Source organism: Salminus brasiliensis, chromosome 7 (assembly GCF_030463535.1).
Source record: "Salminus brasiliensis chromosome 7, fSalBra1.hap2, whole genome shotgun sequence".
NCBI lineage: Eukaryota > Metazoa > Chordata > Actinopteri > Characiformes > Bryconidae > Salminus > Salminus brasiliensis.
Genome location: NC_132884.1, coordinates 30,250,471 through 30,263,885, shown reverse-complemented (window position 1 = coordinate 30,263,885; position 13,415 = coordinate 30,250,471). Strand labels below are relative to the sequence as shown.

The following is a 13,415-nucleotide window of genomic DNA, read 5'->3' as shown; positions in this document are numbered from 1 at the left end:
GACCAAACTCAATACAAGTCAAATAGCATGTGACTGCACAGTGCAGCTGCAAACCTCAGGAGAATGGCCCTAGTGAGTGTTTACATTACTTCTGAAGGCAGTCTTTAATTAAGGCCATTATATACTCATGAACGATGCCTTTTTTCTAAAAGACTCGGACGCTGACGTGTACAAGTTCAATAATCACAACTTCAGCTTTTTTAGCTCACTGATTACATAGAAGACTAATGTAAAAGTTTCACAAAGGGCTAATGTGCTGCAGTTCTAGCTGATGAACAGTAAATGACTGTCTGCTTTGGCATGCCACTCAGCAGATAAGGCAGGATTTCATGGGCACCTGTACAGATGGCCATTCACATCTGCTCACCAGCAGACACCCTATTCTCTTGTCCTCGCAGACTGACAGTGGACCCCCACCATTACTCAGCAGGAGTTGAGAAGGTGCCAGTGACAGCTTGGGGACAAGTCCTCTTCGACCGCTATGCAATTACTCAGTTGGGGTGCCAAGAAAATAAATATTTGCCCTTCATCTTCTTTCTGTCTTTGTCACTGGCCTGTTCAGGGTTGTTTGTGCGGCTGAAATTGTAGGCAAATGGACTGGCAAAAGACAGCTTTTATGTGAACGCACTGCTGTCAGAAGGGGAGCAATTGGTCTTTCAATAAAACAATTCAGTGAGCAGAATTAGATTAGATTAGTTTTTAACATAGTATGACTAAACAAATAAAACTGAAGAAATGCAAAGTTGGGAGGAAAACGTTGGGAGGGGACTCTCTATGCACCATTAGCTGTTAATTTGCACTACAGCTGAAATAACATCAATTAGATATTTCCTATTTCCTATAACCGTCCTTCAGTCTCAGACATGGACTGGGAGAATGTTTTCCCACTGCTTCATGCAGAATTATTTCACAGCTGTGTGATGTTTGAGGGGTTTCTTTCATGCACAGCCTATTTCAAATCACCCCACAGCATCTCAATAGGATTAAAATCTAGCCACTGACTCTTCTATTCCTTCTTTTGAACCAGTCCTTGGTGGATGTACTGGAATGTTTTGGGTCATTGTCATGTTGCATGGTCCACCGCCACTTCAGCTTCAGTTTTTGTAGGTCTCACATAAGACTTACCCACCTTCTGATACAATAACAAATTTATAGCAGATTCTATGATGGTTAATTTACCAGGCCCTGCTGCAAAGCTCCATACCATGTCTACCTCCATGCTTCATAGTTAGTATGGGTTCTTGTTCTCTAATCCTGTGTTTGGTTTGTGCCAAACATGGTTTCAGTTACTGTACCAAATAATTACCAAATACCAAATTACCAAGATGCCAAATAATGAAACTTTGGTTTCATCTGTTCATAGCACATTGTTCTACAAGTCAATTAAATTACATTTCTTGTAATTGCATTTAGCAAATTATTTTAAGAAGAATCTTTAGTTGTATGTGTTTACTTATAATATCCCCATCTCTTAATAATGTAAAAAGATTTTTCACATGACTGTATTAGAAGATGAGCAGAAAAATAGATCTTGGATTTGATTAATAATTTTGACTGATTAAATATTAATTGCACTGTGGAAAATGAGAATGTTCAGGTGGTGCTGGGTGCTGTGTTAAACATTCAGTATCTACATGGTATTATGTTTACTGCATTTGTAGGCCTATGCCAATAAACTAAGCACTTTTCTGTGATCTCAATCCAGTCAATGCCACAATTTCTACAGTCCATAAATGTGTGTGTACCTACACTGGCTTTGGCAGATCTGTATTTAAAAAATCCTGGAAATTGGCATTTGCCCACAGTTCCCATATTGTTGCACCTCTGTTGGATACATGCTGTAAGTCTTTGACTGAGACAATAGAGCTAAATTATTCATTATCAATGATCATTTATCTGTCTAGACCGCTCTACTAATGCTAAGAATGTCATTAGGCCGTCATATTCTCATTCAGTGTGTCCCCCAATATATAAAGTACTTTATTTATTATTAATTATCAATTACCATCTATCTGTCTACACTGTACTCTACTAGGATACGGTTAAGGTTTATTATCATCACATCTTACTCTTATTTAGAAACAGTACCTGAAATCTCTCTGTTTATGAATGCAAACAAGAGTAAGCATCATCAGCATAAGCATAAGGTAATGTGCTAAATACTTTCCATTAAAGGAAGACTAGTCATATTAGCTTCTGTAGTAACATTAGCTATTCATTATTAATTCCCATATTAATATTAAATACCATCAATCTGTCTACACTGTTCCACTAGTGCTACCAGTATACTGTATTCCGAGTTAGCAAGTGTTCAATATCCCTGCATGAATGAAAGCAGTGTTTTTATACCTCTTCTCTTGAAAGGAGGTCCAAAATGATTTAAAAATTTCTGTTTCTATGGTTACTTCTGCTCGTTTCACTGCTCTTCTTTCAGATACGATCAAATACTCTGACTTCGACTCAATGAGAAAAATGTTGTGTAATGTGCTTATCTTCATAAGGGTCTTACCTCGTAGTTCCACACTCAGCCCTTTCTCCTGCAAAAGAAGGAAAGAAAGATTATTCAGACATGAATTCAAAAGTATGATCTCATGCTCTCTGCTGTAGAGCTGTGGCAGAGTGGACACAGGGCTAGAGTGAGATTGACCCAGGCTATTGAGAGAGTGATGAATGGGTGAGCGGCAGCTCCGTTCCTCAGACAAAAGGAGTGCCAGCGGTCGCTGTATAGACCTTGGCAGATCTCGGTGGGGTGCTAGATGGTTTGCAGGAAAGATAAAGGGGGTAGTACATGTGTGTGTGTGCGCATGTGTGTGTGTGTGTGTGTGTGTGTGGATGTGGTGATTTAACTGAGTGATGCATGTGACGGCTCACTAAGTCCTTTGTCCGAAAGTTCACAGATATGAAAAGGGTGGAAAGGATTTGTCATAGCACAAGAAAACCCAACACTGTGACACACACAGACACACACACACACACACACACAACACGCAGACGCAAAACACACACGGACACACGAACACAGGCGGGGGTCTGTCACATATGGTCCCAGTGGCTATGGTTGGACCGCATCTATGCAAAAAAGCACAGAAGGCATGTTCTTGGAGCTAGGCAATGCTACGCAGAGCACAGCCTTTAGGAATTACATCTATCTATGAATGCATCAAATGAATAAAATGAACAAATGCTAGAAATTAGGAGAACTTAATGTCCTCAGGTTAAACATTTATTTTAGAAATACCTAATTACAAAATTAAAGGTGTAGGTATTAAATACATTACGCATTACACCAAATTCTGCAATATGCATAAGTGCATTATGTGCATTCATATTTAATTTAATACTATATATTTCTTTTCGTCTTCATATTAGTGCCTTTACATTACAATATATTACCTTTTAAGGTAACACCTGTTTTTCTGTGCAACCATGGAAATAAAGAGATGGGAGCCATAGGAAAGGAGTAGCCTTTTGATCTGTGGAAAAGTGAGCAATTTAACCATGTATTCCTCCTGATCACTTCAGAGATTCATTTAGCGTCATTACTACTCATAACCTTACAGCCCCCCCAAAAATGTTTACATTATTTGTATTGATTTGAAATGCATTATAAAAGCCATTTAGTAGTGCTGTGAAAGAGTGTAAACTGTCAAAACTGCAACACATCATTACCAACCCAAAACATGTTATAATCTTAAAGACATCTGGTTATGGTAATGACATGTTTTCAGTAACTTTTCAACTGTGAATGGATTACTTCCAACAACTAATTTTCATTGTTTTTCCCATGTCAACATGGCTGTAAGACATCTGTAGAGATACAGAAAAGTAAACCCTCAGAAATGACCTGGATCTCTGCACTACGCCACATAGCAAACACATATAAAAGAAATCTGTCTCACCCATCACTAAATCATGTAAACATTGTCTTGACATGATTAAAACTAAATGATGAGTCAACCAGTAATTGTTTTTTGGCAAACGACTCTGGATAAGAGTGTGTGCTAACTGCATAACTGTAAATGTAAGAGAGATCATTTATTAAGTACTGAACACTTCTTCCAAGATCAACTGATATCTCCTGTTAAATTTCTCCAATAGCATCCATCACTGAAACAGAATACAATAAAAACACAGCAATTGCCCCACTTTTTCTTCTCGGTTTGGCAGATAGAAAAAAAAATCCCTGAAGGCCACAAAGCATGAGAAACACGTGAAGCATGTACCTTTCCTGTTTTTTGTTTTCAGCAGTGACAGCTTCGCCAAATTCGGTAAAAACACTCCTTTTATAAGGCACCTGGTTTCTATGCTGCACACTATAGGCTGAGCTTTTCTGAGATCTTTCTGACTCTAAATCTCCATGTAACGCTATAAGTACTGAAGCTGCAAGAGAGCTACTTGAGAAACTGAGGAAGGCCCTCAAATAATTTTACTTCTGCAAATCTGCATATCAAATGGAGTGCTTTTGAATGTGCCATCGCTGTGCGTTCCACGAGAAAGCCTTTTGTATTGCCAGCTGAGGAGGAACAAAAATGCTTCAGAAGCGCCTTGAGCGCTCATTCACAATGCTGGTTCAGACTCAGTGGTTTAGAAGGAGACAGCTTTAAAACATCATTGGCTTATTCAGATGGCTGGAGCACATCCAAGCCCGCTTGTGTTGTTTTGCATCCCTCATTCAGACGTCCATGAGCGCAGAGCTTTAGCCAGGTGGCTCGCGCTGTGGCATCACTGATAACATTACTAGAGCAGAACAGGCTTTTTAGCCCAATTGGTTTAATGCGTCTAGGGCCAATTAAGTGAATAATTAAAAACAGGGGAGGTACCTGCAGCTGCCATATGTGACATAGGGACTCACATAGAAGCACACACACACACACACACACACAAAGAGAGAGCCCAGACGACTTAACCCCTGTCTGGTGTGGCTCAGCTGATGAATCTGCAGAGTAATTGAGTGCAGGGGTCGGTGGGTAGCAGGGGGCCAAATTTGTGAACATACATGTTCATGGCAGGCCTCAGCTGGGGCGTCCCACAATGCACCCCCATTAGATTAAGACCCATCGCACCGGCAGCTGCTGAAACGCTGCCGCTGATTGATTGACTGTAATCAATCAGATGACAAGAGGTGTTACGAGAGATCTGGAGAAAAGGATGAAAGCAGTGTCTAAAGCTGACAAAAGAAATCCTTGACAAGGTGCTCCTCAGCTAGACATTACAATAGACAACAAGACGGCTGGAAGGAGGACATGCTTTGTTGATGCAGACCTTTATTGCGCTTCTAACTGCCTTTCTGGACAACAAATACTCTTGAAGAGCCCGTACTGAAAGACCAAAGCATCGGCAGTCAACATGCAGGCCCCCAAACAGCGCTCTTCATTAGAGACCAGCGCTTTCAGACTGACCTTAATGTGACGGTTAGCAACCCCGTATCCCGCAGTGACCAAAGTCATAATGAGAAACCTTCATGCAAGGCCTGACACTTTTAGCATTTAGCGCGAGCACAGGGCTCGTTATGTAAGTACTCACCTTCCCCAAGCGTCTGCTTCAGCAGGTCGTGCTTGGCCTGCAGTTTAACGATGAGGTTGCTGCCGTTCAGGTACTCTTTGAATTTCTGCGGACACAGATGAAGGCGTCAGGGAGCTAATGATTTTAATGGGCTCTGACAAGAACAGGAGAGAGTTGTCGGTTACGGCGGATGAAGAGCAGGTTTTGGTGTGTTTTGCACACCGCTAATTCAATCTGTTCCGAAAGGAGAATTTAATTTCCGTTTCATCGGTGAGGCATGGAGCCCTGTCGTGAGCGCTTTGTGATTTCATGCGCGATAGAGCATGCTGGGTAGACTTTAATTTCAACATTGGTGTTTCAAGACACTGTGTTCTGCAATTTGATAACAAAAGTGATATCTCACACAGCAAATAACAGAAAGGCCACAGACAAGTAAAACCATGCTTGAAATAAGGCCACACTGAAGTGACAATCATCTTTTTATGTTGAAAGTAGAGAAGTAAAGTTTTCAGTAGAAAAGTCACCTTCAAAAAACTAAAAATGGACTACATACAAAGAAAAAGGATTACTAATTACATTTCCATCTACAAAGACTTAAGAAATGCCTACACTTCCACATGTGACACACTAGTGGATGCGGGTATTTGTAGGCCTTTCAGAGAACACATGCCACTCACAGTGAAGTAGAAAACCTCTGTCTCTTGTTGGTTGGCCCGTCGCTTGGCGATGTTCAGCTTGCTCATGTAACCCTCAGAGGCCACCGATTTTATAGACTCCGTAGATCTGCTGTGCTGGAAGGCATCCGACACGTCAAAGTCCTCCACGGTCAGCATGTCCTGCAGTGTCTGCATGGTGGCATCCAAGGTCTTGCGCACCTGGCCAGCAAGGAGAAACCACACAGCTAAGTGGCAAGGATATTAAGAAAGAAACAGTTTGCAAGTCTAGTATCAGCAGCAAGTCCCAAGTCAAAAAGTGTGTGCTAAAGCAGAGTCAACTCTAAATTGGATCTCTTATTATTTAATTAAAAACATTACATTATTACAACCATTACTCAAGCCAAGAAAGTCTTTCAGGCACTGCAGGTTAAAAAGTCAATTGAAAAACTGAATTGAAAGTTTCTGGATTAAACTTCGCAGTATTACAGACTGCCATGATCGTCTGGCACGTCTGGACTTTATGACTGTGCATTTCTTGTGAAGGCAGTCTAAAAGACATAAGCACTTGCTCAGAAAGTTCAGTACACTTGGTCAAATGTGAAAGCTTTTAATGCAGAGGGTGCCAGTCAGATTTCTCGCTGCTCTATCTTGTGTCTGTGTTATGTGCATGCCACAGAGCATCCGGGAGCTGCACTTTCGCACATCCAAGTTTCATGTTTTGTTTACATTACGCTATCAATTAACATACAGAAAACTTCTGACATATGGAATAGATTAAAATCAAATTCAGTAAAAACATTTTCCCCAACCTCTACTGAATACTATACCATATTTCGTACAAGAATTTATATTTTAAATTTGCTGCACTCTGTAAATTCTGCTCTATAATGAACTGTGTAGTTCATGGCAGCCCTACAGATATGCTCAGAAGAATCATATTGTGTATCACAATAACAAAACATCAACATATTCCCCACCACTATGTAAACCTCTTAACGCAGAAAGGCTTATTACACATTAAGGCGTATTAGTAACTACAGGGACGTCTGTACAAACTGGTGAGGCTATTCTTTGGTAATAAAACAGATTCACCGTCACCTTTTACTGTTTTCATCATCACTTGGATTGATTAGGTAGTGTACATTTGGAGACTTGCTACAGAAGATAAATGCTTACCACAATGGGTAGCTAAAGTAGCTAGATGGCTTAAGTGCAGGGCCAACTAAGTGCATGGGCTCAGAGGATCTGACCGCACACCTCAGCCTCCCACTAACATAAGAGCTGAGTCTCATTAAGTCACATACCCACAAGTCTCAAGTCATTACCAGAGAAGTCCAATTCCACACTCAAGCACTTTTCATAAGTGCAAAGTCATAAAAAAGTGCAACTCTGGTCTGACTGAATTCCATGTGTAACTACAGAACTTTCGAATAAAGTGGAGGTTGCATAAGATTGAAAAAGGGTTTTCACACGGGAGCCAAAGGTGGTTTCTTCTGGGGCATCCCTCTAAAGAGTCCTTACTGGCACCTTTATTATTCAGTTATTAATTTTAAGTCACATCTATGAATTATTCAGTAACTTCTATTAAACCGATATGTAAGTTATGCAGTTACGAGAGTGAACTTTGGCCCAGTGCCACTGCCCTTGCAGTATAATGTATTAAAGCGCAGCTTATCTGAACAATCTAACACAAGCCTGTGAATGTTTACACAAGTAATGCTTTTACCTCCTCGCACAAGCACATCAAGCTAACCACACAGGGTCAGGGATGTTCAGGGATGTTCCTGCTCACTGCTGCATCAATTTCAAGGGTAAATGGAGTCACACTTCATCTGACCTTTGAATGAACGCTCAGACAATCCCATGTCCCCTGGACCCTAAGCTAAGCCCTTGAGGGCAGGATTTGTAATGACCCCAGGGTTAAACATCCCTCATTCGAACAGCTGAAAATAAGGCCTGTCTGCCTGCCGAAGAGATGATACGTAAACCTGCCCCAGGACCCTATTATGTGGGCCCTCAGATTAATGTGGCATATTCTCTCCATGGCACAAATCGTCCATTACAGCCTGGTTATGAGACACAGAGTGATAAGGGCTAGATGGAGCCATCAATACGCACAGGCGGGGGCTATTATGGAGTCCATTAGCACCTGTGTACACTTAGTAGGAAATCTCGGCATGGCTTCTACTGCTACCCATCAACAAAAGAAGTACCTATGCAGCTTCAATACGCAGAGCTAACTTTGTGTTTCACCCCAACACACACATACATACACACACACAAAGAAATCACCATTAGTAGAAGGGAATGCTAAAAATACACCCTCTGTTCCCAGGGAAGGTGGACTGAATATTAAAAAATTAAATGAGTGCGGCTGCTATTCAGACGCACCCTCCTGAGTGCTTTAGAAACTGCAGAAAGGGAGAGATAGAAACTTGTCTCAGTGAAGTTAAGGAGCCTCTGAAGAGCAGACTCTTGGCACGAAAGCTGCAGAGGCTGAAGCATTGTGACTCACATTGGTGAAGATCAAGCATCTTCTCATGCAGAGCCTAATTTAAAGTCTCAGTCAGGATGTTTGTGCAAGAGATATGTTCTCAGGCTGTTGAAGCTGCCGGAGGCAAGAGGACTTGGCACAATATTGTTCAGAAGTTAAAACTAGAGGAAGCTGACATGATAATATAGGTTATTCAGATCAAAGCTTTAGAAGAAAGTTGCTCTCCAGGGACTTGTTGTTTTAAGGTAGGACCGTCTGAACAGTGTCAGAAATGAACTGTCAGTTTGCATATTCAGAGCTTAACAGCTTTAGTGTTATTGCTGGTGGAGGTGGGATATCCTAAAGTGAGTATTCTCTGCTTGATGTGGTGTACATGGTGTGTAGTTCCAGCTTGTCTCCAAGTGATGTCTATTTCTATTAGATGTTCCTTCATCATTCTTATTCTGGGACCAGTAATCCCCTTTTCCTTTCTTGGCCCCTGCACAAGTCTTGGTAAGTCTTTGGCACAACATACTGGTGAGCATCTTCCTAATCAAGATGATGGTGTCATCTGTCAAGACCAGCCATCCTCAGGATCTTGTCTTTGGTAACATCTACACACCACAACATCATCATTCCCATATGTCAGAGACCAGTGGTTCCTAGGCCTAGTTCTGAAACCCTATGTTCTGGACTTTTAGTGTTTTTCCTGCTCCTTGATAAAAGTTCTTGGCTAATTAGCAAGCCCTTATTGAGCTGGAGTGGGTGTGTTACATCAGAAGCACTAAAATGTGCAGGACGGGGGGTTCTCTGGGACTAGGCTTGCGAACCTGTGGCACAGACAATGGAAACGTTGACCCTGTTACAGATCTTGCTTGGATGTTTGCACCCCTTTACCATCAAAGTTGATTGGCTATGGCACACATAAGCCCATTGCTTTGGTCTTCCCATAGCTGATGCACAGCTGTAACTTGTCTCATGAACATCTGGGTTTCTTGTGGCAAAATGATGTCAACCAAGTCAACCATGACAGGATATAAGATGGATGTTGATGTCCTCACGTTTTGTCTGATGTAACAGACAAGCTAGAGCAAGCAATGAGGCAGATGGTGTTGGTAGTGGCACCAGGTACAAGGTTAGTGATCTTCCATAGGGACTTTACGAATGTCATAGGAAGGGTTTATTTAAGGTAATGAAGCTAGATCCAGGAAGCTAGATCCAAGAAGCTAACAGTTTGCTAGAAAATTGCTTTCTATTTCCTGTGGTTTTCCTTCTTAATTTTGCACAACAGTTAAGGATGACTATGAAAGACACTTTACCAGGAGCACACAGACCACTGGGGTTATTGCAATCAGTTGCAGTCACTTAATCCACTGATCCTTCATCTTTTTACTTTTGAGTTTTAATTGTAAGCATTATGAATCAGAATCTATGGAACACAAAAATCAAAGTACAGTCCCACACACAGGCCTCTAGAATTTCCATGCTTAAACATCCTTTTTATTTAATTTCTTCTTCTCATCAGCAATCACTTCATTGTGTCTTGATGACAAGCTGGACTAGTACAGGCCTCAACTACATGGCTGCTATGCTTCAACAACTCAGCAGTCACCCAGTTTGTAAGATTTCAGGTATCTTATTCAAACAGAGCCTCACCTCCTCATTCTCGATCTTCAGAGTGGCCAGACGAGACTGAAGCTGATGGTAGCGCATCAGGAGCTCTGTCTGAACTGGCTGCTGTGCACTCACCTGACACACCTGAAACACACAGACAAAAGACACGCCGCCTTCCTGATATTCATCTTTTCATGAAGACCTAACAACAATAAACCAAAGATCTATCCAGTCTAACCAACATCCATTAATGCTAGGCTGGACAAGCTTTACAGTTTTACCTATTTAGTTAATGAGACTCTGTACCACAGCATGATTAGTGTATAAATTCACATAAACTCACACGTTTTGTCTATTTAATTTTATTTAAACATCTGGACATTTGATCTTCATGTCAACAATATTGAAAAGAAGAAATTAGAAATTAGAAATAAGCAATGTCCTCACAATAATTTTGAATATAGTTTTGAGATCTTTTTTGAATCTATTTCCAGACTCTTATGCATCTAAAACCTTCTTTCTGGTGGCCTCAGAGAGCTCTTTGGATCTTGCTATTGTGATACCACTAACTTCAACAATCAAGAGCAAACCAATCTTATGTCTGTAAAAAGTCTGCGGTTTCCTTCAAAATCCCCTCTAACCATGTTCTAATCATTTGCAGCTGAAGTGCTGCACCTGATTGTACTTTTAGGTATTTTAAGTAGTAATAAAAGCTCTTAAAATTGTTCAAAAGTAGATTAAATGTGTATATAAATTTGTATAAAAAGATTTTCATGAGGTCTATTTTTTTCCACGTCTGTAGGTAAAGTTGAGCTTTCACTTTATAACGTAGCGCTACATTGTGCTAAACTAATCCAAACGTAAAAAAATAAATAGCTTAATTACCTTGCCTTTATTTATACTAGCATTAACTGACATTTCACACACACTAAACAGAATAAGAACACAACAACATAATGGCTGACCTGGCAACCAGGTACTACCAAAGACTGAGCTTATGGACAAAGCAGGGATAAGTTGATTGTATGATAAAGATCAGATACTGTGAGGTCTGTGAGACTGCACGAGGGTAATGTAAGTACACCATAGGGGTTTAGGCAGAACAGCGTTTGTAATCAGGGATACTGCGTGATAGATAATAATGTACATGGGTTTTAATGAGCAGATGTACAGCAGCCTCACCTCATCTCCCATGTGTGGCAGATACTCGAAGCGCATGGGCGGGCAGAACACCTGGTTGTACATGTCCATGATCTTGTGCTTGTCACTGCGGGAGTCCAGGTTGTCCACTGCATTCTCGATGAGGTCCAGACCCTCATGGCGAGAAGTTTCCAGATTATACTCAGCTGAGAGATAGGTCCTAAAAGTGCGCGCCAGGCTAGCATGGTACCCAAGGTCACAGCACTGAAAGAGGACAGAGAAAAAGAAGAGGGTGTTCTTGACAGGCTGCAAAGCATCGTGAGAGTTAAATAACACTTCTCTCTCTTCTCTATGGCAACAGGCTGCAATCATATCCATCTCAGTTCGGAGTCAGAAGATCATTTGTTTTGACATTTGAGCCATTTAAAAGAAGAGTGGTGCACACTTCCTATTAACTGGTGCATATTTGTGTCAAAAGCAGAGCTCTTCAATAGGTTTATACAGAAGCGGCGGTTGCATCAGCTTTTTAGACAACAATACACGTATGAAGATTTGAGAAAACAATCTGAAAAAGATCTGAACCTGCAGCAAAATGAGAACACAAATTTAGAAGACACGCACAGTGGGATACCCAGCCTAATTAGTCTGTGTAAAAAAAAAAAAAGGGAGAAAAAAATCTGCATAAACTAACCTCATTTAGCAGAACATGGCATGGGTTTAAAATATGCTGCAGGGAGGCGAACGTTTCTGTGAATCATTATATGGTCATTTAATGAAGAGGAGGCACTTAGCTCTCTATTGAGCCATACACTCATCCATTAGGCTCAAGGAGGTGTCTGGGTAAGGTGGCTTTGGGGCTGTTTTGGATAATTATAAGACTCTTCTAATGTGTACTTACATTTACATTACATGTTTGCAAAACACTTTTATCCAGCGCCATTTATACAAACATGAAACGAGAGAACAAAGTACACAGAGAATTGGAAAGAATTTGCAATCTGAAAAACGAGAGCCTTGTAGGTCCTTATATCTTTGTCAAATCTTATATTTGACAAAATAGCTTGTGCATCAAAACAGTATCCAGAATATCAATATGAACTAATACGTCAGGCCCTAAATGTCTACTCAAATGGTAGGACGCAACAGAATACATACACTATATACTATAGACACATACAAATAGTACTGCCAATTAAAAAGGACTCTCAGGAGCAGATAAACATGAACCTATTGGCAACATGGCCTAATGGAACTGTGGAACAGTGCAACTGTGTTCTCTGGAATGATGGTGCCCCATTCAGTACTCAGGATGAGTTGGGGAGTTGCTGTATGCAATTAAATTCTCTTGTCGCTGAATGCAATCAAATCCTCACAGCAATGCTCCAAAACCTAGGAGAAATTCTTCCCTGGACAGTAGAGGCAGCTATTCCAACAAAAGCAGGGTGAACTATGTTTTAAATACCCCTGATTCTGGAAGAAACACTGAATAAGCAGGCGTCCCAATACTTTTGTCCATATAGTTTAGCATGGTAAATGTTAAGTATACGGTAACCAGATTTCCACAAAGATTTATTTTTTTGTATTTGACTATTTCACTGGTTCCTTCCAAACAACATGAAACATCCAGCAGATTGTATTTATCTGTAGTTGTCAGGTGTTGGACACCATTTGTAAAGAGCAAAAAAACAAATGTACACTTGTGTACTGTGGTCAGTCAGGCCGTGTGACTGTATGTAGATCTCTCTGTAATACTGTCTGCCATCTTCCCCCACAACACAGTGTCTCACATGCAGCTGTGTTTCCAACTGAGAGGCAATGCATTAAAATCAATACATCAATCAACACAACCCCCGGAACAGTCCACACTAAACACCTCTACAAAAAGTCGAGACATTACAACAGCAGCAATTCCTGCACCCTCTCATCACTTCACATAGAATTACAGGCGATGCACACATCAAATACACCACCAGGGCAGACCACAGGAACAGGAGAAAACCAATCACGACAAAGTGGGTGAACCAGCAGCA

At 40.9% G+C, this 13,415-nt stretch overlaps 1 protein-coding gene across 2 annotated transcripts in view; it reads right to left on the bottom strand.

The window, feature by feature from the left end:
- Positions 1–13,415, bottom strand: part of srgap3 (SLIT-ROBO Rho GTPase activating protein 3) — a 122,919-nt gene that overhangs the window by 24,981 nt on the left and 84,523 nt on the right. For both annotated transcript variants that reach the window (XM_072684569.1, XM_072684570.1), the window contains exons 7-11: positions 11,428–11,649; positions 10,288–10,389; positions 6,180–6,377; positions 5,524–5,608; positions 2,510–2,537 (exon numbers count right to left, since the gene is read on the bottom strand). In XM_072684569.1, coding sequence (XP_072540670.1) covers positions 2,510–2,537; positions 5,524–5,608; positions 6,180–6,377; positions 10,288–10,389; positions 11,428–11,649 — 635 coding nt within the window. The remainder of the gene's footprint in view (positions 1–2,509; positions 2,538–5,523; positions 5,609–6,179; positions 6,378–10,287; positions 10,390–11,427; positions 11,650–13,415) is intronic.